This window comes from Gracilinanus agilis, chromosome 3 (assembly GCF_016433145.1).
Source record: "Gracilinanus agilis isolate LMUSP501 chromosome 3, AgileGrace, whole genome shotgun sequence".
Taxonomy (NCBI): domain Eukaryota; kingdom Metazoa; phylum Chordata; class Mammalia; order Didelphimorphia; family Didelphidae; genus Gracilinanus; species Gracilinanus agilis.
In genome coordinates, this window is record NC_058132.1 from 74265448 (window position 1) to 74287234 (window position 21787).

Below are 21787 nucleotides of genomic sequence, written 5' to 3' on the forward strand. Positions count from 1 at the left end.
TTCTAATAACTTTGGAGAGCTGATTGTTAAATTTTCAGTTTATTTATACTCGAAAGAAATATTTATACTCAGAAATCAACAATCTACAGATCAGGGCTTAAATGTTTATTGATTATTTAGACTTAAGAAAGTCTCAGTAATGCATATTAAGCTTTAAAATGTGTGAGTATATTTTTTTTATGTCCAAAGGACCTGGTTGTTAAAACATATACCAGCACATCTTTCTTTTGTTCTACAGATATTGCTTGAGCTCAACAGGAGTGAAGTATGATTGAAGACTGTCCCTCTCATGGAGGTGACATTATGTGGCTCAAAGGGACACCGAATAGATATCTCTAGCCTCTTTTCCTCCCACCCTTCTCCAAGGGAGCCAATATTTCCTGCCAGGAGGGGAAGCAGGAATTAGAATAAACAGAAGCTTGGCGCATTCTCCTCTTCTCAGTAAGGTTAGAATAATATCTATCTGGGGGGCAGCTGGGTAGCTCAGTGGATTGAGAGCCAGGCCTAGAGACAGGAGGTCCTAGGTTCAAACCCGGCCTCAGACACTTCCCAGCTGTGTGACCCTGGGCAAGTCACTTGATCCCCATTGCCCACCCTTATCACTCTTCCACCTATGAGCCAATACACAGAAGTTAAGGGTTTAAAAAAAAATAAAAAAGAATAAAAGAATAATATCTATCTGCTCTCTTATATTATTAGTCTAGAGGATATGATTTTAAGATTCAAGATAACTTAGGATCACTGTTTCATTATTGAGGGGAAGATTTCCCCAAACATTATATGCAAAGCTTGATCCCTTTCCCACCAAATACCAATTCTATAATGAACACATATGGAACTTAGCAAAGGAATCCATTTGTCCAACTTAATAGCCAAGCAGAAATCAGAGATAGTATAGTGTATATAGAATAGATAGTATACAATTAAGAGTGATGGAGCTCTCTCATTAGGAGGAGCAAGGTAATTCAGTTTCACTAAGAGACAGAATTCTAGACCTAACCCAAAAGGAAGTCCCTCAACATCTCTAATGTAGTGAGCTGAGGTCAGAAACTTAATAGGGATAATTGGTTTTTCTCACGTCAGCTTCTTCTCAGTCTTTTTTTTTTTCCTTCAGCAACCTGAGATGGTGTTGGCCATCTTCTGTCTTCTCTCTTGAAAGTGGAAGGAAGGGAGTCAGCTGGGTAGCTCAGTGGATTGAGAACCAGGCCTAGAGATGGGAGGTCCTGGGCAAGTCACTTAACTTCAATTTTCTAGCCCTTATCACTCTTCTGCCTTAGAACCAATACACATTATTGATTCTAAGATGGAAGATAAGGGTTTAAAATATATATATTTAGATCATGTCACAACTGTGGGAAGTGGGTGCTATTATTATTGCCATTTAAAAGATGAGGAAACTGAGGCAAACAGCAGTTCAGTGACTTGCCCAGGGTCATACAGGTTTTTCCTATAAGCAGAATCTAACTCTACACATTTACAGACAGGGTATGTGTTTTTGCTATTAATGTCATAAGTATTTTCCAGGAAACAGGCAGATTCCATGGAAATCTGCTTTTTCCTGCTATGATCTCAAAACAGCAGCTGTTCCTAAAAGGCTGTGGATATTTAGAATTATGAACAGATGTCTAGATTTAGCCACACTTTCATTATTTAGAAACCACCTTTCAATTTTAAATTGAACTGAACTGAATTGAGTTGAATGTTGAAAATAGAAGTTACCCTACAACACAGAACCCAGACTATTAGTACTGGAAGAGATCTTAAAACATAGACCAAAAAATGACTGACTTGACAGGATGAAAGCACTGCATGTCGAACCTGAAAGAGACCTTAGGATAAAGAATATCAGAGTTGGGAAGGGTCTTAGAACAGACACCATCAGTGCTTACCAGTCATCTGCAGTTCATGTTGGCTGCACGATGGCCATTGTTCTCATCCTCTTCTCCCTCCCACCAGACTCATGGGACTCTACCCCCAGAACCAACCCTGGGTTCTGTTAAGGCTTGTATCCAACCCACCTCTGTTTTCTGCCTAGCTTTTATGTATTATTTTCCCTTATTAGAAAATAATCTCCTTAAGGTGAGAGACTCTCTTTCCCAGTATATGCTCTGGAGCTACTCTCCCAGCTCCCCACTCATACTGGCAGACTGGATCCCTAGAATTCATCTAATATATCCCTCAAGGCTTCAGGCTTAAACATGAGGGGCAGGGGGAGGTGTCTTTCTATTGTTTATATTATTATACTATTATATCATATTGTGAAAGGATTTTTTTTATTCCCTTTGTTTATTTTGAGTTAATCAATCAAAAACTTAAAACTTAGTAAGTCACTAAGAAAATTCACAAGCCACTTACTAGGGAAAAAAAAGAAATTCACACCCCCAAAGGCTACAAGCACTGCCCCCACCTTGGGCAGAGCTAGGCAAATTGGGAGGCTGCCATTGGTTCCGAAGAAGTGGGAGAGAGACAGGAAGTGGCACGGAAAAAGGGTTATTAAAGGCAAGATATAGGAGAATGCATTCCTTCCTTGGCTTTTCCATGAAGACTCTCTCTGGTTGGTGCTTTGGTTGGACACTCTCTTCAGCATGAGCTCTGGTGAAGAATCTTGGTGGTCTTGGCCTCTTGTGTGCTGAAGTTCTAGGCAGTTTTTCATTGTCTGCTGGCTCTTTGGATTCGGGCTTCCTGATTAGGATCTTGGATTCTGGTGAGATTCGCTTTCGAATTTCCATTCACAGTCTGGAGACACTAGGATTAGGACTTAGGGTATTTGTAGCTAGGTGATTTTTTTTTCTTCCTATTTCATTTATTTCCCACTTTAATATCTCTACCTTGCTGTAAATAAAAGCTGCTAACAATCATTTTGACTTAAGAAGTCAATTATTTTTTATAAACAGTGACCACAGTAATTTTTTTTATTCTTACATTTGTCAAACCCATTTTTAATTATTACAATATATACTACTATATATAGTATATGAGCCCCCATGCTTATAAACTGGTATTAATTATCAAGCTAGATTTAATTAAAATAAGTTTTAACTATTATATTAATTACATTAATAGTAATATATATCTAATTAATTAGAAAAGGGTATTCCATTATGGTTATATAGTAGGAACAGTTGGCATAAAACATTTTCCAAAAAGTCTATGACAGCAAAGAGTTTTGAATGGCTTGAAAGTCAGGCCTAGAGGTGGGAGGTACTGGGTTCAGATCTAGCCTCAGATACTTCCTACCTATGTGACCCTGGACAAATCACTTAACCCCCCCAAAGCCTAGCCTTTATATCTCTTCTGCATTGGAACAAATACACAGTACTGATTCTAAGATGGAAGGTAAGAGTTGTTTTTGTTTTTGTTTTTGTTTAAGTCTGTGACACACTTTCCCATAAGGACAGAAAGTTCAGGGGGAAATGGGCACAAATTGGGAGTGGGAAAGGAGTAATTTACAGTTCCTGCAAGTCCTTTTGCTGAGTCTTCAAGATGTTCCCTCTTGCATATTTTTTTACAGCTAACATTTAAATAGAGCTTTAAGGTTTAAATGTGCTTGACAAATATTATCTCATTTTATCCTCACAATAATCCTGGGAGGTAGGCATTTTTACCCCCACTTTACAAATGAGGAAACTGAGGCAAACGGAAGTTACATGACTTGCCCAAGGTCACACAGCTATTACATATACGAGGCTAGATTTTTAACTCCAGTCTCCCTGAGCATTTCACCACTCAGCTGTATAATTTTCGGCTAGGCTCTTTATGAAAACTCACATTTGCTTTCCTCATCATCTCATCTGTCCTTCACTCCAGATACAGACCCTGTCATCTGTCATGACCTCTCTGTAGTCACACCCACACTGTCACCCACCAGAGTGAGTTATTAGAAAGGCAGAGGGACTTGGGTTGAGATGCTCCCCTCCCCTCTGCCCAGGAGCCCAATGGAAGTACTTACTCCTTCCTCTGAGCAGAGTGCTCAGGCCACTCCTTTTCTCCCTCCCCTGTCTGGAGTAAGGTGGGGGGGGGGGGTGACACTAGGTGGGGGTAGGGGGGCCGGGGCATGGCACACAGTCTCATCACTGCCTTAGGCTATTCCATCTGCTACTGGGCTATTTCAACACCTTTAACCTCTTCTTTAAATAAAATTTTTTCATACCTCTGGACAGAATGGAATTTTTAGCCCTCTAATTCTTTGGTTTAAGATCCTATTACAAATTTTGGTGTATTTTTCCCACAACAATATGGCCTATATAATTTGGGATCTTCAGTAATTTTTAAGTATGTAAAGGAGTCCCTAATCCAAAAAGTTTGAGAACCATTAATCTAGCCCAATCCCCTCATTTGACAGGTAGGAAAACTGAAGCACAGAAGAAGGGAAAGGACCTGCCTAAGGTCACCAACAAACTAGTGGCCAGGAGCTGAAACTAGCATGTAGATTCTCTGACTTTACATCAGTGAGCCTACCAACATTTATTAAGTCCTTACTATTTTCCAGGCATGGTGTAAAGTTTTGGAGATATATAAAAAGGTCAAGGGTCACCGACAGGCTTCAGATCTGTGGGTAAGTTAGGGGGTGTCTACTCCAAGCATGTGAAGACTTCCCCTGGCAGAATGAACAGATGAGAACAATTTGTTCCAATTGGCCAAGCAGGTGCCTGAAGCAGGTCTGAGTTTTGTCAGACACAGAAGACACTAAGGTTATCCGCTACATCACAGGCCATCTCCAGTCATCCAGGTTTTTGTCTTACCACCGGATCTGGATGTCTCTGGAAGAGAGAATGAGGCTGATGACTCTACAACTCTGCCTCACTTAGATCCAATTCACAAACCACCCTGTGATGTCCCCTCTTTGAAAGTAAGGACAAACAACAACTATGTGCTAGGCATGGTGTAAATTTCTGAAGGTGTATAGAAAGGTAAACATGATCCTCGACCTACCTCGAGGAGCTCACTAAGCACAAGATACAATCAGAGAAGATGGAAAGTGATATGAAAGAAGGGACTAGCAGATGGGGGGGAATAGGGAAAGGCCTCCTTCAGAATGCTTTAGGACGGAATTTGCAGAATTTTAGAGCTAGAAGCATCATAAGACCATAGAATTTAAAAATGGAAGGAACTTTAGAGATCATCTAAACTTCTTAATGATCTACTTCCCCATTTTACAGAGGGAAAAATAAAATCCCAGGGTAGCCGACTTATCCAAGATCACACAGGTAGTGTATGAGAGCTAAGATCCAGAGCCCCTCTTTTCTGCCTACCATCTCTACTTTTTTCCTAGTATCCCAACCAGATTTCCTCTGGAAGATAATAATTAGCTTGGATTACCTAATTTCAACAATTACCTTAATTCTTGAGTCTTCTTTTTTCAGAATCTGTGTACTATATACTCCTAAGAACACTGTATTTGGAGTCAGACAACCTAGGTTTTTAAATCTTAATGTTATCAGGACAGCTTGGCAGCATAATGAATTGAGCACCAGGCCTGGAGCCAGGAGGTCTTGGGTTCAAATCTGAACTCAGACATTTTCTAGCTGTGTGACCCTGGGCAAGTCATTTAACCTTAATTGCCTAGCCCTTACATACTTGCTATTGATTCTAAGACAGAAGGTAAGGGTTATTAACACACACAAAAAAAGTCTTACTGCTGTCATTCACTGGATTTGCAACTTGGGCCAAATCCCTTCTTCTCTTTGAGCCTTAGATTCCTTATCTACATAATGATGGAGCTGACTCTGTAAAACCCCTTGTAGCTCTGATCATATGATGAGACTGTAAGTTCCAGTGGTTAAATCTAGCCACCTACATCCAAACTACTCAGTAGCCCAGCCATCTTCCCGTCCTAGGACACTCATTTTTCCCCACTCCATGTCTTACCCACTGAACAATTCCTTTGTTCTATTTCCTATCTCATTCAACACAGTCCTCAATTCTGTACCTTCACTGGTCAATCTCCAAACATAGAAACTACCTTAAGAGTGTCACTAGATTCCCAAAGCCCATTGTTATAGGACTCTCTCTTCATTGGTGGAAATCAATGGGTGGGTAGAGGAGGCAAGAGCTCTCTTCACTCTCCTAAATTTTCTTCAGTCTCTTCAAGAATCTTTGGAATATTACTTAAGCTCTTTAGGTGCTTCTGGCTTCCAGCTCCCAAAGAAAACTTGATGATAGCATTATCTTCAGGTTACTGATGAGAGAATAAGATACTGGGAAGAAGTCAACATGAGAGGAGCTGGCAGCCTCCATCCGGTTCCTATCCTCAACTAGAGAATTGGGAGAATTTTCCTTTTGGGTGAGATCTGGGACTCTCATCAAGAAAGCTCTTTTACTTGGTATTGTCCAGCATATATTTTCCTATATATACTTTCTTTGATTTTTTTTGCTATTTATTTGAATAAATGAGCTTCTATATTAATGACTGTGTGTTTACTGGGTGACTTGTATTTAGTGGGAAGGGAGTCATGTCTTAGATATAAGGATTAGGTCCTCCTTTCCCCATTCATAATTAGTAATCAGAAGTTTAGCTTGGTTCTAAAATCCATATCCCTTAGACCAACAATATTTAAGAAAGTAGATGGACATAATTCCAGCTGGATACATCCTCTCTGAGGAAAGTAGAGTGGCCAAACTTCAATCTCTAAAACTTCCCTTTTCCTCCTGGCAGGAATAAAATCTTCTCCTATATGTAGCATGGGGGTTATTGTGTGTCTTGAAGGGAAGCAGAATAAACATCTCTAAACTCTTCACCACTACCACCAGCCCCATTACCCTTCTCCAAAGGCTTTGGGACTTAAGTTATAAGAGGTAGTTTCTAAAATGTCCTTTTGGATTTTAGAACTTGACCAAGGGGACTTCTTGGAGAAATCATAATTATTTCGTAATCTTATGCAACCACAGAATCTCTGGGAATTCTTCTTGTCTGGAACACTGGCCTTTACTCTGTAGAGGATGTAGATTAAACTTTCACATAATTAAGATCAGACTAAAATGATCCTAGTAGCTATCACAGTGTCCAAGTAACCTTGGATAAGCCACTCAACCCAGATGGGCCCCAATTTTCCCTCTGAAAATGAGAGTAAATATTCAACGATCAGTTTTCCAAATTTAATGATAGATAGATAGATAGATAGATAGATAGATAGATAGATAGATAGATAGATAGATAGATAGATATAGATTTAGATATACACCCATACATAGTTATGCATATAACACATTTTTAAGTTTAATTTGTATTGTGCACACTTCTCTCTATTTCTTTAAGTGTAGGCAATCAGAGCAATAAATCAAGCTCTGATTTGTAGCATTTGCCGATCTCCAGTGTAAAGCCTCCCAATGAAATTTTAACAACCAACTCCTCTATGAGATGGTTCCAATACAGAACTAAATGATCTCTAAAGTGCTTTCAGCACTGTAACAGTCTGGCTAGGATCTATATTTAATTAGAAGTCAGGCAACAGAGGGCGCCCCAACCTATTCGGTGGAAATAAGAATTCGAAATCATCGCCACCAACCTCTCTTGCTAACCCTCTCTAAACTGAGTCTCCGCAAGCCCGCCTACTCCCAAAACTGAAACTGCCCCCGCCCCTTCACAAAGTTTCCTCCAATCAGAACTGATCTCTTACACTGTGTCGGGTATCATTGGCAAAGGGAAATGTCGGTCGCCGATATAGGGCGGTGGAGCGAGGGGCCTCCCAGAGCGCGTGGCTGCGTGGCGTAGCGTAGTGTAACGTAACGTAGCGTGCGTGGCGGGACCGGGCACCCAGAGGTCTTGGAACCACGGCGTTAGGGTCGAGGCAGCTGCGAGTGAGGGACAATGGCGCCCAGCGTGCCCGTAGCGCCGGAGCCGAAGGAGACCCCCCCCAGGGGCATCCGCGCCGTGTTGCTGGGGCCGCCCGGGGCCGGCAAGGGCACGCAGGTGAGCGGCCGGGCTGGGGCGAGCCTGAGGTCAGCTGGGACTGGGGTGAGGCGGGACTCGAACCCGGAGTCTGAAAACGGAGTAACGGAGTGCCTGGAAAAGCAGGGAGGCTAAGGAGAAGGCCAGGCCGAAGGGCGGCACAAGGTCGTAGGGTTAGAGCTGGTTCCGGCCCCCCAACTTGACAGATAAAGAAACTGAGACCCGGAGGCGTTTCGCGGTCACATGGTGTGTCAGTTTCTGAGGGAGCATTTGAACCATGATCTTCCTGATTCCAAGGCCAGTGCCCTATCCACCAGGACAAGCAAGGTTCTTCCCTTTTTTTTCCTCTTTTGTGACTGTCAGGTGAAGCCTGTGGGCTCATTCTCAATAAGGTCTTTAAACATATAAAATAAAATTACAAAGGAAACCAGTTTTATGGAAACAGTTACTAGTTTTTTAAGCCATTACTTACTGTCTTAAAATTGACACTAAGTATCATTCTAAGGCAGAAGAGCAGTCAGGGTTTGGCAATCGGAGTTAAATGATTTGCCCAGGGTCACACAGGTGGGAAGTATCTGGGGCCAAATTTGAATCAGGTCTACCTACCTGCCCCACTTTTTTTTTTTTTTTAAACTAAGGAACCCTTACGTTGGAAGACTCGTTTTTGAGGAGAGACTGAGCTCTCTTTTCTAGGTGAGGCATCTGGGTGAAAGGGTAACCTTATGTGGGAAATTGGAGGTTTGGGTCCGGAGTCCAGAAGAGAGGCCAGTGCTGAACATCTAACCACTCAAAAGGAAGTGGTCGTTGAAGCCTTGGGGGGAAATGAGATGGCCATGGCAAGTAGCAGATAAACCCTTAAGGGGCTGGTGAGGGGGAAGGTCATCCATTCACCCACCCTCTATTTAAAGGACCTCCAAGAAAAGGGAATCCTACCTGCTCCTTAGGCAGCCTGTTGGATTGTTGGGAAAGTTTTCAATCTTTTGCTTTTTTGCAGCTTTCCTCTAGATTGGGTTAGGGGATAGTAGAAGTGGTTAGAGAGTCAGAAGAAATAGAAGTAGCGCCTCAGCCAAAGGAGAGGAGAAAATCAGATAGAATGAGGGGTGATGAGAGGTAATGGGAGGTGTGGGGATAGGGGGCTCAGTGAATGGAGAGCCAGACCTAGAGAAGGGAGATCCTGGATTCAAACGGTGCCTCAGAGACACCCTAATTGTGTGACCGTGGGCAAGTCACTTAACTTCAATTTTCTAGCCCTTACCACTCTTCTACCTTGGAATCAATACACACTATTGATTCTAAGATGAAAGATAAGGGTTTGGTTTTTTTAATGAGAGGTGATCGATAACAAAACTGACTTTGCTAGCTCCTGCTACTTCTCTTCACATAGTCCACATTCTAGCAAAACTGGACTGCTCTCCCCCTGCCCTGTTCTTATTTTATCCTTTCTCCCATCTTCTCACTTTTGCCCAAGGCCATCATGGATTCCTTCCCCCTTTCCACCCCCAACTGTTGAAATTTCCTTTCTAGGGCCAACCAGGCACCACCTTTTGCATGAAACCTCAAATGAGGTAATGTATGTAAAGCATTTTACAAACCTGAAAGTGCTATATAAATGTCAACTATTATATTATCATTCTTATTAAAATGAATCACTTCCTCTAATCTCTCAGGAATGTATCTCCTTTGCACCTTTCATTATACTTTAGGTGTGCACGTGCTTACTTCCCTGTTAGATAATTGATTGTAAGTTCCTCCCCTGGGCTGCCTAGCCCAGGGTAGTCACTTAATAAATGTTTGTTGAATATAAAGCAAGAGCAAAGCCCTAAAAAGGCTTGTCAAAGTGGAAGTTTAGGAGAGCATTGATGATCTTAAAGAGGGTGTTTTCTGTAGTGTCATGGAAAATGGAAAGCAGGTTGCAGTATTGGAGAGAAAGCAAGCAGCAAGAAATTATAGTCATGGGTATAGACAGCTTTTTGAAGAAATTTAGTAGTAAAGAGGAGAGCTGAGACAATTCGTGACTGCAGTTAGATGGGGAGTATTACTAGGAGTGGGTACATATAGAAAGATGGGTAGTTGTTGGCCTCAGCCAAATCACTATGACTCAGGGTCTTCCTTTGCAAAATGGGGGGAGGGATTTGGTTGTGCAATTAGATAATCTTTTAACATCTAACTTTCAAAATCTCTAGGTCTGTAATTCATTACCCAGGTCAGGGCTTTCTGGGCACATAAGGACTCCAAGTCTTTTGAAGTAGGCTTTCCTGAGAGCACTTGGAGACTGATCCCTTAACTAGAATCATAGAATTTTTAGAGTTGGAAAAGATCTTATAGATCACCTAGGCCACTTCCTTGCTTTTGAATTCCTTAAGGGCAGGACTTACACAGTAGGCACTGGACAGTCATTTAGATTAAATATGGCAGAAAATGTTGGAAAGTTGGAGGGTTTTAAGGGTGAATAGGAAAGATTTGTACATTTGACTTATTGGTAAAAAGACATTATTCACTGCCATAAGGGATAGAATACTGCCTCACTACATCCTTTACTGCCCTTCTGGAAGATCCAGGCTGGACTTCTATTACCCTAATATGCTTACCCTGAGATTCTGTTGTTGAGAGTCTCAGGTGTTAACCTTTCCCCTCCACATTCTGGTTTAGAAAACTAAGGCCTGAAGCTCATTATTGTAGCAGCAGAGATTATTGCCCTAACTGTATGGGTTTTTTTTTCTTCTAGTGTTTTCAGAAATTACTATGATGAGGTATCACACACTGGTAAAGCACATTCCAATTTGCAATACTTTATTCACAACAATCCCCTGAGGTAGGTAGAGAACAGAATCCCTTTTACAAATTCGGAAACTGAGGCTCCAATGACTAACCCCATAATCACAGTGCTAGTATTGTAGGGAGGATTGGAACCCAGGTTTCATGCCTCCCAAGTCCAGCCACTTTTCCATTATACCAGAGGGTGGGTATATGGAGAGCTTGATGTGGCTCACAATACTCCTGAGTGCAGCCCAGACCAGTTTAAAATATAATTGGGAGGGGGCAGCTGGGTAGCTCAGTGGATTGAGAGTCAGGCCTAGAGACGGGAGGTCCTAGGTTCAAATCCAGCCTCAGACACTTCCCAGCTGTGTGACCCTGGGCAAGTCACTTGACTCCCATTGCCCACCCTTACCATTCTTCTACCTAGGAGCCAATACGCACAAGTTAAGGGTTTAAAAATGTAAAAAAAAAAATTAAAATTAAATATAATTGGGAAATGCTTAACCAAATAAAAGATATAATAAAACAGATATTATATTTTAAAACTAAGTCAGTATGTGTCCCTCAAGGTTCGATATATACCATTAGTGACCTCCATTTGTATTTGAGTTGGACACCATTAAACTATACCTTAATGCCTCTTATCCAGAGATCATCCTTTTCTGATACCAGCTATATCAGTTCAAAAGGTGAACTATTAGAAACAAATCATTAGAAACAAAATCATCATTTCCAAAGGCCTTCATGTCAGTGACCTAATCATATTCTCTTAAATACTAGGATTCTTTGCAGGAGTAACTTCTGAGGGTATAGCATATCTCTTTATAATCATTCTAAAAAATCATTAGAAATTCAAAATCAATAAATCTCATCTTAGAAGTCAAAATAAACAGAGGAGAAAAATATTAACTGAAAAACTTAATATGTCAAACTTCTAAGACTGAACTGGCAGAAAGTCTTATGATTCAGTTATAAATGTGAAGTCTATTCGATACTCAGTTGTTTTTTAGTCGATACTCAGTGAAAGTAGTCGATACTCAGTTGTTTTTTAGTCAGAGTCCACTCTTCAAGACCCCATTTGAGGTTTTGAGTGGTTTGTCATTTCCTTCTCCAGTTCATTTTACAGATGTGGAAACTAAGGCAAACAAGTTAAATGACTCACCCAGTCTTCCTGCCCCAGCACCATAGTCACTGCTCCATCTAACTATCCCATTACACATATAGACTACTTCACCAAAGTAACCCATATAAAATCTAAATTGGCCTCTCATCCCACTCCACTTGTTCTTTGTCCACATAAACCTTCATCAAGTGTAGAATTTGCATCTGGTTCTTAGCAACCTTCTGTAGGTGGGTAGGTTCTTTCCCCTTCAAATCTCAGTGGTATGTGAACTTGCCAAAAGTTCCCAGTTGCTGTTGACATTGCCCCAGCAGCCACCTGTAGAAGATACAATTCAATTCAGCAAACCTGATTCTGTCCCAGATAGCTCTGGACCACAGGAATAGCCAGTTGCCTCCTTCAACTGGCCAATTTTTACAGTAAAGATATTTTTAATTATCTTTTTTTTCCCACTGTATCCACTAAAGCCTTGTTCCAGTCACTGTAATTTTGGTTGAAGGTGCTCTTAGCTGCCTAGGTAGGACTGATGTCTTAACAGAAAATCATAGATTTAGAGCTAGGAAAGGTCTTGTTTAGCTGCTCTAGCCTCATTTTACAGATAGAAACTGAGGCCCAGAAAAGTTATAACTTGTCCAAGATCATCCAGCTAGTAAGTGACAGAGGTAGGTTGTAAACTCTCCTCTGTCTCCAAATGTAGGCTTTGAATACAGAACCAATAATGGGCCTATTGTCCAAGGACCAGTCCCCACTAATGTAGAGATTATCAATATCTTCTTTTTATGATGAGAAATTTGAGCCTGTGCCCCAAAAGAATGAGAGACCTGTCCAGGGGCTCCCCAACAGAAAGGGAAGGGCATCCCTGGCCAGTGTCCAGGCCCCTGACTCCAGATCAGACCTCTCTCACCTTCACATAGGCGCAGATAACAATAACAATAGCCAGTCCTGTGTGCTGTTATCTTTGGACTCCTTTTGTGAGAACCCTGGGAGAAAGAGGAGTGCCTGGGGTTTTCCCCTATCTTCAAATGAGGAAGGAAGGAGTCTTCCCTGTGGCCACAGAGTTACTAAGTATGGGATCCACACCCCCAGCTGTACTGCACATCCCACATCTGGTTGCTTTTCGAATGTGGTCAAAATAATCGTAATGAAACTATGGCATATTTAATTTCTTGATAACCTTGCAACTGCTTGCATTGCAAGTCAAAGAATCCATTTTTCTTATATTCTTATTTGCAAAAAGCTGAAAAATGTTCAAGGTCTTATATCATGAAAACCTTCCCAAAATGCAATCCACTCCCTTTTGTGAATGACTACAATCTGAGCAATTGTATTTTTAGTAGGACCAATTCTTAAACATTTATGCCCCTATACTGTAGGTGCTAGTGGTATAAAAGCATAAAATAGAGTATCTGTCCTTGCAGGTTTACTGGCTCAGGGAAACACAATCGATTCATAAAGAAAAATAATGGCAAGTAGATAGTTCATGACTAGAGCCAGGCCTAGAGATAAGAGGTCTTGGGTTCAAATCTCCCCTCAAGACACTTCCCTAGCCGTGTGACCCTAGGCAGGTCAGTTAGCCTTTCCTGCTCTTCTGCCTTGGAACAGAGAAGGCAAAGGTTTTTTGTTGTTTTTTAGATAGCTGATGCTAAAGGCCATGTAAACAGCAGGTGCATCCTTTAATATCCAATTCATATAGCTTCTCCATGAATTTTTCCTCCCTATCCAGAAATAATCTCACTGCTTTGAACTACTATAGTATTTTATATCTCTCATTCACACCTGTCTTAGTTCCCTTCCTAGACTATGACTCTGAGGCTAGGGACTGTTTTCTTCTTTCTTGTCTTTCTCATAACTTTTGATTTGCCAAGGAGAAGAGCCCAGTGAATAAAAGATGATATAAACCAGAGTGGGAAGCAGGCAGTGCTAGACAAGTGATTTGTGGAGCTGGGCTGCGGAAGGATTGCTGGTAAGGCAGGATTGTACTGCTTAGTTTGGAGGTAAAGTAGATATGAGTTGTGGGGGAATAAAGAATAATTGGATTGGCATTCATTAAATTTAGGTTTTGCCTTTGTGACCTTGGGCAAGTCACTCTGCCTATAAGGGCCCTTTCAGCCCTCCATTCTGATAAAGTTGGAGGGAACAATATTGGGCAGATTATGGAAGACTGAGTACCAGGCTAAGAAACTTATACTGTGCTTTGGGTGGAGTGAAATCCAGAAGCTTTTGAGTGGTAAGGTGGTATGGCACATACCTTAAGGATATTATGGCATTGATCTGGAGGAAAGAGAAATTAGAGGATCACATTTTCAGAGACTTAATTATAGTAGTTTAGGCATGAAGTGATGGACCTACACAGTGTTGCTAAATGGAAAGGAAGGAAGGGGTGCATGGATTATTGAGGATTACATTTAGTCTTTCTGGTTTGTCAGGTTTATTCTTAGGTTCCTGAAGTTAGTGTGTTTTTTCATTGGGAGGTAGGGGACAGAATTAGAGAAATACCTTTCTTCCGACTTCCCAGAGGCTCTGTGGCTACTGCCTCTAAGTCAATAATCAGAACACAGGCAGGCCCTGTAGCTTAGGAGTCAGAGACATAGGCAGTGAGTGTAGAACAGATTGGGGTCATCAAGCAGGTAGGAATAAGAACCCAAATTTCTTTTGAGAGATGAGAAGTGGTTAAAATCAAGTTGTTTTGATTACCAGACAAGACCCTGCTATTAGAGTGATTTTTCTATAGTTTCTCTTCCTGGGGTTGCTGAAGGAGCTCTGGATTTGCACTTGGACTCAAATCCCAGATATCTTCACCTCTCTGGGCCTTGATTTCTTTTTTTTTTTTTTTTTTAAACCCTTAGCTTCTGTGTATTAGCTCTTAGGTGGAAGAGTGGTAAGGGTGGGCAATGGGGGTCAAGTGACTTGCCCAGGGTCACACAGCTGGGAAGTGTCTGAGGCCAGATTTGAACCAAGGACCTCCCGTCTCTAGGCCTGACTCTCAATCCACTGAGCTACCCAGCTGCCCCCTCCTTGATTTCATTTTATAAATTGAGGAGATTGGATTAGATGATTTCTAAGGTCCCTTCCAGCTCTTAAGGCTGATCAGCTATTCAAAACTGGAAATTAAAGAGTTAGATCTTCCCAACCTTTTTTTTCAAGGCCTGTTGTTGATATGCCAGCATGGCACTCCTCCCCCTGGAACACTGACAGTTGGATGCCAGTCATTTTTGGGGGGAAGGTTGTGACAGTTCTTTCTGTGGTTTCTCTGCCTTTCCTATCCCATGAGTAAGCACAGCCTCTCCCTGGAGTTGATTTCAACAAATGAGGAGATAAATTAACAGAAAACTTTGCCCTATTTTGGTATAGGGTGTGGTAATAACCCATTTGGAGGATATAGAAGGCTTTCTCTTGCCCAATGGCCTACAGTTATTTCTCAGAGTGCCTTATTTTTAACGCTTTAAAATCCAGTTTTTGTTTTCATTTTACTGTAATTTATCCCTCTGAGGTAGTCTGTTAACTGAAAGCTAGAAGGAATAGCACCAATTTATTATGGATCTCAATTTTTCTTTTTTAGATTTTGGATTGTAAGGCAGTATGGTATAGAAGAACAGGTATTAGACTGGAGGAAGAGGACCTGGATCTGCCACTTAATTCCTTTGTGACTTTGGGCAAGCCCTCTAATTCCTAAGCCTGTTTTTTCATCAGTAAAATGTTGGGGTTGGATTAAGTGAGCTCTGAATTTTATAAACTAGCATCAGCTGAAAGAACTAGGCAAGTTTAGCCTGAAGAAACTTCTATAGTTCTCAACCCACTCACAACTCACTTGTGACTGAGCAGGAGAATCTAGTTATTGCTTATCTTCAAATATTTGTCAATCTATAGTCATGTGAAAGGGGGGTTAAATTTATTCTATGTGACTTTAAAACATAATTAGAACTAGTCATTGGAAATGATGGTAAAGCAAAGGAGAAAAAGCTGTCAGGTGGAACAGATCACCTTGGCAAAGATGGACAAATGATGAACCAGTGGGTGATATTACAGAGGAGCTAACAACATGATAATTTGAGGGGAAGAAAACACTAATAATTAGGCTATTCAGGAGAAGCTTCACCTAGGAGATAGTATCTGAATAGTTCTTTGAAGGAAGTAAAGCTTCTAAGAAGTAGAAGTGAAAAGACTGAGCACTGCAGATAGAAGGGGACAAACCTTTGCATGGGAATAGAGGAGTCCCAAGTTCAAGAAATAGCAAGTAGGCAGAAATTTCAAGTGCATGGAGGTCCTAGCTGTGTGAACCTGTGCAAGTCACTAAACCTTAGTTGCCCAGCTCTTAACCTCGGTTCTGCCTTCACACTGATACATTGATTTTAAGCCAGAAGATAAGGTTGGGGGGAAGCACATGGACGTGAATAATGTGAGATGAATCAGGAAAGATGAACTGTAACCACGCTTTTTTTTTTTTTTATCCTTAACTTCTGTGTATCGGCTCCTTGGTGGAAGAGTGGTAAGGGTGGGCAATGGGGGTCAAGTGACTTGCCCAGGGTCGCACAGCTGGGAAGTGTCTGAGGCCGGATTTGAACCTAGGACCTCCTGTCTCTAGGCCTGGCTCTCAATCCACTGAGCTACCCAGCTGGACTTCAAAAGGCCAAGCTGAAGAATTTGCATTTTATCCTAGAGGGATCCTGGAACCACTGAAAATATTTCCTAGAGGAGCAATGTTTAGCCCTGCAGGTTCCCTAGATGGCCTTTAAATTTTGTGATCCTAAAACTGAAAACATTTTAATTAATGTTTCATTTAGTTCAAGCCCTCATTAATCTTAAATAGTCTGTTCTGTTTAACTTTTTCATAACTAACTTGGATAAAGACATATTAATAATAGCATTAATAGCTAGCATGTATGTGGCACCTGCTATGTGACAGACATTGTCCTAATTCCTTTACAAATATTTAACTTGATCCTCGACCACCTTGGGAGATATGTGCTATCATCCTCATTTTACAATTGAGAACACTGAAGCAAACTTGTCCCAAATCACAAAGCTAATATGCGTGTGGCTGGATTTGAACTCAGGTCTTACTGACTCCAGGCCTAGCACTCTTAACCACAGCACCCACATAGGTAGCCAGCTTATCAGATTTACTAATGGCACTAAGTGAGGAAGGATAACTAATGAATTGAATGATCCAAAGACACAATGAATATATGTTCAAAACTAATAAAATAAATTTTAATAAGGATAATTGTGCCAGGCCTGGAGTAGTGAGGACTTGGGTTCAAATCTGGCCTCAGACATTTCCTAGCTGTGTGATTCCAGGCAAGTCACTTAACCCCAATTACCTAGTCCTTACCACTCTTCTGTCTTTGTACCAATACTAGTGTCAATTCTAAGACATAAGGTAAGGGTGTTTTTTTGTTTGAAAAAAAAAAAATGTAAAAGCCTGCCACTTGTACAGCAAGATTCTTTAACTCAAATGTCAACTGAGGGAAAAACAGTTTAAACAACAAATCTTTTTTTCCTTTAATTTTTTTTAAACCCTTACTTTCCATCTTAGAATCAATGCTATATGTGGTTCCAAGGCAAAAGAGCAGTAAGAGCTAAGCAATTGGGGAAGTGCCCATGGTCACACAGTTGGGAAGTGTCTGAGGCTGGATTTTAACCCAGAACCTCCCATCTCTAGGCCTGGCTCTCAGTCCACTCAGCCACCCAGCAGCCCCCAACAACAGTTCTTAAGGGAAAAGACACAGGCTTCTGGTCAATTACAGCACATTCGATTTGAATCAATAGTGCGACATAGCAGCCCCAAACAGCTCATGCAGAACCAGCACAGTGCTCAGACCAGAGTTGTCGTTGGCCTGGTCAGAACACATCTACTGTAGTGTGAAAATTGTTGGCACCACACTTTTCAGAAGAATTTTGACGCAACTGAAACACTTCCTCAGGATGAGAGGACTTGAAACCATGTCACCCAAGGATTCGCTGAGTGAACTGGAGACAATTAGCCTAGAAAGATAAGATGTGAGGGGAAGGTGAACCGTCTTCAGTTACTCAAAAGGCTATCTAAGGGCAAAGGATTAAACTTATTCTATTTGACTCCAGAGGACAGAATTTGGACCAGTGAGAAGTTACTGAAAGGCAAATTTCTGCTAAAATGAAGAGGAAATTTCCTCAAAATGAGAGTGGTGCAGTAGTACCTCATCTAATTGAGTCCCCTGCAGTCACCTGAAGGTCTTCCTTCCTTCATGGAGAAGATGGGATACTGTAGAGAAAGTCCCTGCTTCAAGTTTTGGTTAGACTAACTAAGGGATCTCTGAGGTTCCTTCTGACTTCAAGATTTTGTGACCATGCACACACTCCTCTACCTGTTGTCATGCCATGACAGTTCCTGTTCTAAGACTACTGTGAGGAACTTGTGTCATGTGCTAGAGGAATGACTTTGTAAACAGAAGTCCTGAGTTCAAATCTTAGCTCCTCCACTTGCTACCTTTGTGACTTAGAAGAAATTACTTAACTCATTTACTCATCTCATATCCAGGAGGGACCTGGATGTTCTCCAAAGAACTTTCCAACCCTAAATCACTAATCCTGTGAACTAGGTTTTTTCCAGTTATGTTTTCTAATTATGCATAAAAAAGTATCCAATTTGAGAATTTCAGATGTCCTCCTGCATGTTGGGGTCTAAAGGGTATGGTTAACAGCTTGTTCTTTTTGTTTTTTTCCTCCTATTTCCCCCTGCAGGCTCCCAAGCTGGCTGAAAGTTACTGTGTTTGCCATTTGGCTACAGGGGACATGCTGAGGGCCATGGTAGCTTCTGGCTCAGAGCTGGGCCAGAGACTCAAGAAGACAATGGATGCTGGAAAACTGGTAGGTTCGGTGAACTTGTGTGTTTACAAAACTTTTTTATTGCCATCTTAAGTAATGGACGAAGCACATCTACTTTGAATTGCTCAACTTTTTCTGAACAACAGAAATCTAATGAGATAAATTCTTGGCCTTTCGCTTATTCTGAATATCACTTTGTTTACCATGCTGTTAAGGCTATGTTTACACTGATATATTTTATACCATTGCTTATTATACAGTAAATAAATGAAAGCTGTTTAATCTTTCCCTCCTTCCTTCCTTCCCCTCCTTTATCCCACATACACTTCTAGTTCCAAAACAGAAGATATATTAAAAAGAGAAACTATAGAAGCTAACCGAATATTTTACCAGACCTAGTGTAGCTGCTGTATTCAATAAGTAGCTCTTAAGTTCAGTTGATGAGAACAAGTAAGTAGCTCAGTGGATTGAAAGCCAGGCCTAGAAATGAGAGGACCTGGGTTCAAATTTGTCCCTAGACACTTCTGGCTGTGTGACCCCGAGCAAGTCGCTTAACCCCCATTGCCTAACCCTTACTTCTCATCTGCCTTAGCTTTATTTTTTAACATTTTTAACAATTGTTATCTGACATTTTGTGATCCAAATTCTCTCCCTTCCTTCCCTCCCACTCCCTGAGACAGTAAATAGTCTGATATAGGTTATACTGGTACTGTATTGATTCTAAGATGGAAGTTAAAGGTTTAAAAAGAATATTCCATCAATGGGAAATCTTGTTTCCAGGACCTGAAAAGATCCTTGACTTTTGTCTCCCCCCTCCCTGTTGGTTTCATGAACTGCATAGGTGCCACTTTTCTGACTTCCTCGGTTAGCTAGTTCTGTCTCCAGTAAGTTTGTATTTATTTCTAGATCTGTGCATGTCTTGCATTCCCCCAATAGAAGTAAATTCTTTAAAGGGAAGGATTGTTTTGTTTTTGTCTTTGTGTCTCCATTGCTTTTCCTGTAATAAGCTCTTAAAGTCCTTAGTTACCAAACTTCTGGTGACAAGCCTCGAATTCTTAGCTAGGCTGGTGAATTACCGACACAGTATTTGCTGGGCCCGTAATAAAAACTTTCCCTACTTGATAGAACCTGCCAGAACTTGTACTCTGTTGGCATAGCCTTCCAGACTCCAAGGTCACCTTCAGCCCACAACAAAGCATTGCGTTTGGCCTTTTGTGAAAGTTCATTTTCATTATGTGCTAACATGAGTCATGTAAGTCAGAAAAGGGTTGTTAGTCTCTGTGTGGTCTCAGCCCCCCTCATTGTGAATAGAATAAGGGTCCTGAACAGTTGTTACTCAGCATTTCATTCCTAGTATGTCACCCAACAAAGCTGTGGCTCATGTCTTTAGGCCAGCATTCCCTTTACTGTGATATTCCACTGTCTGGCTTAATTGTTCAGTGACTTAATCTCTTTTGATTGATTTTAAAGAGTTTATAGTTCAATTCAAGTTCAATAAGCTTTATTTTTTAACATTTTTAACAATTGTTATCTGCCATTTTTGTGATCCGAATTCTCTCCCTTCCTTCCCTCCTACTCCCTGAGACAGAAAATAGTCTGATATAGGTTATTCTAGTACTGTCAGGCAAGGCATGTTTCCATATTCTTCATGCTGTGAAGGAAGGCATTTATCACACATACAAGAACAAACTCATGAAGAAAACAAAATGAAAAATAGTGTGTTTTGATCTGTATTCAGATTCTATCAGTTCCTTTTATGACGATGGATAGCATTTTTCACCCTGCATCCTATGAGGCTTTGCTGATGATAATTTTGTTCTTCACAATTGATCATTATACATTATTTCTGTTCCTACATATAGTTCTCCATGTTCTCCTCACTTTACTTTTATATCAGTCACATGTCTTTCCAAGTTTTTCTGAACTCATCCTCTTCGTCATTTCTTATGGTACAATAGGATTCCATTACAACCATATACCACAACTTGCTCAGCTATTCCCCAATTGATGGACATCCCTTCAGTTTCCTTTTGCCATTACAAAAAGAGTTGCTATAAATATTTTTGTACATATACATCCTTTTCCATTTTCTTTCATTTCTTTGGGATACAAACCTAGTAGTGGTATTCACTAAATATTTTTTAAGCATCTCCTATGTTAAAAGTATATTATGAGGGTTTCCGGGTTAAGATGGCGGCAGAGTAAGAAGCAGCTCTTAACCTCTCCTGACCGAAACACACAAAACTCCTCAAGGGGACATAAAAACAAGTCCAGACGAACGGAGGAACCCCACAACAGGGCACAGCGTGGAAGGTACGTGGAATCGAGACATTTCCAGGCTAAAAAGGGCTCTCCTTAAATCGCGAGCTGAGCAACCGCCCCACCCCCACCCCCTCCACACTCACCTATAGCTTCGAACCCAGCTAAAAAGAAATAGAGCAAGTTTGGGGCACCCATCGAGTCATCAGCAGCTCCGGGACCTGTTCCTGAGAGCAGCAAGACTTAGGACCCCATTAAGTCAAGAACGCACGCGAAAGCTGAGCGCGCGCGGGAGCAGAGAGTGGACGCTGGGCGCGCAGAGTGCCAGCTGAGCAGAGGCGTGGGTGCGGCTGAGCAGAGGCGTGGGTGCCAGCTGAGCAGAGGTGTGGGTGGAGGCAAACACAGCCAGGAACTAAAGCCTAAGTGGGGAACCAGTGCAGACGGGTATACGACTGTGGAAGTAGCGCCCTGAGACTTGTAAAGAAACTTCCTGCAGAGGATCAAGCAAGGGAATCCACCAGGGGGCTTGACCTTGGAAAAAACTAGAATTCAGACCTCAGGAGCCAATAGATCTCAGACAGACACTGAGAGCGAGGATAAACCTGACAAGCTGCTGGGCTAATGATGGCTAACCAGTTACAGGAAATTCAGAAGAGAAAGAATAATAACAAAAAAAAGAAGTCTTTAACACTCGACAGCTTCTACACAGAGAAAATCCAGACAACCGAGCAAACAGAGGAGGAGAACAAACAACCATCCAGACCCTCCCCAAATAAGGAAAACTCCTCACAAGCTATGGACGAGTTCAAATCTGAGATTTTGAGGAAAATGGAAGAGATCTGGCAAGAAAATAACAGCTTAAAAGGTAGAATCTTGCAGCTGGAAAGCGAGGCTCAGAAACCAAATGAACTGATAAGCAAATTGAACACAAGAAATGACCAGATTGAAAAGGAATACCA

At 41.4% G+C, this 21787-nt stretch overlaps 1 protein-coding gene and 1 long non-coding RNA gene across 3 annotated transcripts in view; one reads left to right on the plus strand and one right to left on the minus strand.

Annotated features, from left to right (window-relative positions):
- Positions 1-7745: 7745 nt before the first annotated feature.
- The window catches only part of AK2 (adenylate kinase 2), a 31630-nt gene continuing 17588 nt past the window's right edge, over positions 7746-21787 (plus strand). For both annotated transcript variants that reach the window (XM_044667987.1, XM_044667988.1), the window contains exons 1-2: positions 7746-7909; positions 18486-18611. In XM_044667987.1, coding sequence (XP_044523922.1) covers positions 7808-7909; positions 18486-18611 — 228 coding nt within the window. In that variant the 5' untranslated portion in view covers positions 7746-7807. The remainder of the gene's footprint in view (positions 7910-18485; positions 18612-21787) is intronic.
- LOC123240427 overlaps positions 11760-21787 on the minus strand; it is a 42189-nt gene continuing 32161 nt past the window's right edge. The window contains exon 3 of the long non-coding RNA XR_006505784.1: positions 11760-12083. This is a non-coding gene — a long non-coding RNA (uncharacterized LOC123240427). The remainder of the gene's footprint in view (positions 12084-21787) is intronic.